We start from the raw sequence: 3048 nt of genomic DNA, 5'->3' as shown, positions 1-3048 counted from the left end.
CAACACACACACACTATCCGCACCTGGAACCCCAAATACCCACCACAGTGTTCCCCATAATCCCACCTCCTATGTCCCTATACTTCTCCCTGCTTTCCAACCCCCAACCCACCCCATACCCCAGCCCAATTGCCCAACCCTCCCCGGTCCCGCCCCCACTGCTCCCCCCCCAACCTGCCCCATCCCATTATCCCCATGGCGTCCCCTAAATATCCTCCTGGTGTTCCCCTCGTCCCTATTGAACACCCATGAACTTAACACTGTCCTCTCTTCCTCTTCCTGCCCTTCGCTGTGGGTTCCATGTCATCAGTCCGGAGATGGCCAGGTTAGCCAGGGTCACACTATGGGGCACACGCTGGGACCCAAAGCCCCTAGATCCAGCCCTATGGGGTCAACCTCAAACGAGGCCCTATGGGACCCCATAGATCCAGGCCGCGTAAATGGGTCTCACCCTCAGCCATGGCCTTATTGGGTGAATACCCACAGCCCCTATAGCTTTGGGGTCAGGCCCCTCCTGAACCCCATAAGCTTGGGGTGGGGGTCCTCGCTTTGGTGGTTCCTCCCCATTGCTGTCCTCATTGCTGTCACCCTATGGGCTGTAGGATGGGGGTCTTGGCCCTGAAGCTCACCCCATGCCTGTGGGGCCGATGTCCCCCCATATTGGCTCTGCTGTCCCCGTCATTGGCTCAGATCTCCCCCAGCCTGTCCCCCCATTGGCTCTCATATCCCCCTGGCTGTTCTTCCTGTTGTGCTGGCGCGTGTGAGCCGGCTCAGACTCCCCCATTGGATCAGATCTTCCCCCTGCGTCCCCGCCATCTGCTCTGCATAGTCCCCCTGCTGGCCCGGGGTTGGCTTGCTCTCCCAGCTTGTCCGCCCCATTGGCTTCAGATCCGTCCGTGCTCTCCCCATCATTGGCTGTGGTGCTCCCATGCTCTCCCGCCCTTGAGGCTGTTGCTCGTCCCCCTTCTGTCCCCTATTGCGGCTCAGATGCTCCCCCATTGGGCTGTGCTGGTCCCCCAACTCTCCCCCATTTGGCTCAGATCTCCCCCACGCTCTCCCCATTGGCTACTCATATCCCCAGCCACTTCCCCCCATTGGCTCAGATCCCCCCGTGCTCTCCCCCCATTGGCTGTGCTCTCCCTGTGCTCTCCTTCCATTGGCTGTGCTCTCCCTGTGCTGTCCCCCCATTGGCTGTGCTCTCCCCCCATTGGCTCTCATATCCCCCAGCTCTCCCCCCATTGGCTGTGCTCTCCCCGTGCTCTCCCCCCATTGGCTGTGCTGTCCCCGTGCTCTCCCCCCATTGGCTGTTTCTCCCCCGTTATCAGGGTGGGGGCTCGGAGCAGGAGCGCACCAAGAAGAAGCGCCGCGGTGACCGTTACTCAGTTCACACGTCGCTCATCGTGGCCACCCTGAAGAAGATGCTGCCCATCGGCCTCAACATGTGCAGCCCCAGCGACCAGGAGCTCATCGCGCTGGCCAAGAGCCGCTACGCCATGGTGGGACATATAGGGATATATAGGGGTATATGGGGACATATAGGGATATATGGGGGCATATAGGATATATAGGGACCTATGGGGCTGCCCATCGGCCTCAACATGTGCAGCCCCACCGACCAGGAGCTCATCGCGCTGGCCAAGAGCCGATACGCCATGGTGGGACATATAGGATATATAGGGGTATATAGGGACATATAGGGGTATATAGGGATATATAGGGACCTATGGGGCTGCCCTCCATCCCAATGCATGGCAGTGGGGCGATCATGTGCACGCCCACCGACCAGGAGCTCATCGCGCTGGCCAAGAGCCGATACGCCATGGTGGGACATATAGGGATATATAGGGACATATAGGGGTATATGGGGGCGTATGGGATATATAGGGATATATAGGGACCTATGGTGCTGCCCATCGGCCTCAACATGTGCAGCCCCAGCGACCAGGAGCTCATCGCGCTGGCCAAGAGCCGATACGCCATGGTGGGGCAATATAGGACATATAGGGACATATAGGGATATATGGGATATATAGGGATATATAGGGACCTATGGGGCTGCCCTCCATCCCAATTGAGCTCAACATGTGCGCGCCCACCGACCAGGAGCTCATCGTGCTGGCCAAGAGCCGATACGCCATGGTGGGACATATAGGGATATATAGGGGTATATAGGGACATATAGGGATATATAGGGATATATAGGGACCTATGGGGCTGCCCTCCATCCCAATGCATGTGCGCGCCCACCGACCAGGAGCTCATCGCGCTGGCCAAGAGCCGATACGCCATGGTGGGACATTATAGGACATATAGGGGCATATGGGGACATATAGGGACCTATGGGACATATAGGGACCTATGGGACATATAGGGATTTATGGGGCTGCCCTCCATCCCAATGCATGTGCGCCCCCACCAACCAGGAGCTCATCGCACTCGCCAAGAGCCGATATGCCATGGTGGGCCATATGGGGACGTATAGGGACCTATGGGGGCATATAGGGACCTATGGGACATACGGGGACATATGGGACATATAGGGACCTATGGGGACGTATGGGACATATAGGGGCATATGGGGGCATATAGGGACATGTAGGGACGTATAGGGACCTATGGAGCATATAGGGACCTATGGGGGCATATAGGGGCATATAGGGACATATAGGGACCTATGGAGGCATATAGGGACCTATGGGGACATATAGGAACATATGGGACATATAGGGACCTATGGGGGCACATAGCAGTGGGGCGGCCATTGAGTTGCTCTGTCCCCTTTCTCCCCATAGAAGGACACTGACGAGGAGGTTCGGGAGTGCCTGAATAACAACCTGCACCTGCAGGGCAAGGTGAGGGGGGGCAGCAATGGGACCCCAGAGTGACCCCAATGGGACCCCAATGGGACCCCAAAGTGCCCCAATGTATCCCAATGAGTCCCCAGATCTCTAACCCCCCCCTTGACCCCTTAAACCCTGACCCCAAACCCCCCCCAGACCCCATATCCCCTCCTCTGACCCCATAACCCCCCACTGACCCCATAACCCC

At 57.8% G+C, this 3048-nt stretch overlaps 1 protein-coding gene across 1 annotated transcript in view; it reads left to right on the top strand.

The window, feature by feature from the left end:
• LOC107307530 (ryanodine receptor 1-like) overlaps nucleotides 1-3048 on the top strand; it is a gene marked incomplete at its 3' end in the record, with an annotated part of 35240 nt that overhangs the window by 8300 nt on the left and 23892 nt on the right. The window contains 2 exon segments of the mRNA XM_032441838.1: nucleotides 1326-1496; nucleotides 2793-2863. Of these exon segments, the coding sequence (XP_032297729.1) occupies nucleotides 1326-1496; nucleotides 2793-2863 (242 nt within the window).

This window comes from Coturnix japonica, unplaced genomic scaffold, assembly GCF_001577835.2.
Source record: "Coturnix japonica isolate 7356 unplaced genomic scaffold, Coturnix japonica 2.1 chrUnrandom655, whole genome shotgun sequence".
Classification (NCBI taxonomy): Eukaryota; Metazoa; Chordata; class Aves; order Galliformes; family Phasianidae; genus Coturnix; species Coturnix japonica.
Note: the sequence above shows the minus strand (reverse complement) of the source record. Positions and strands in the feature narration are given on the sequence as shown.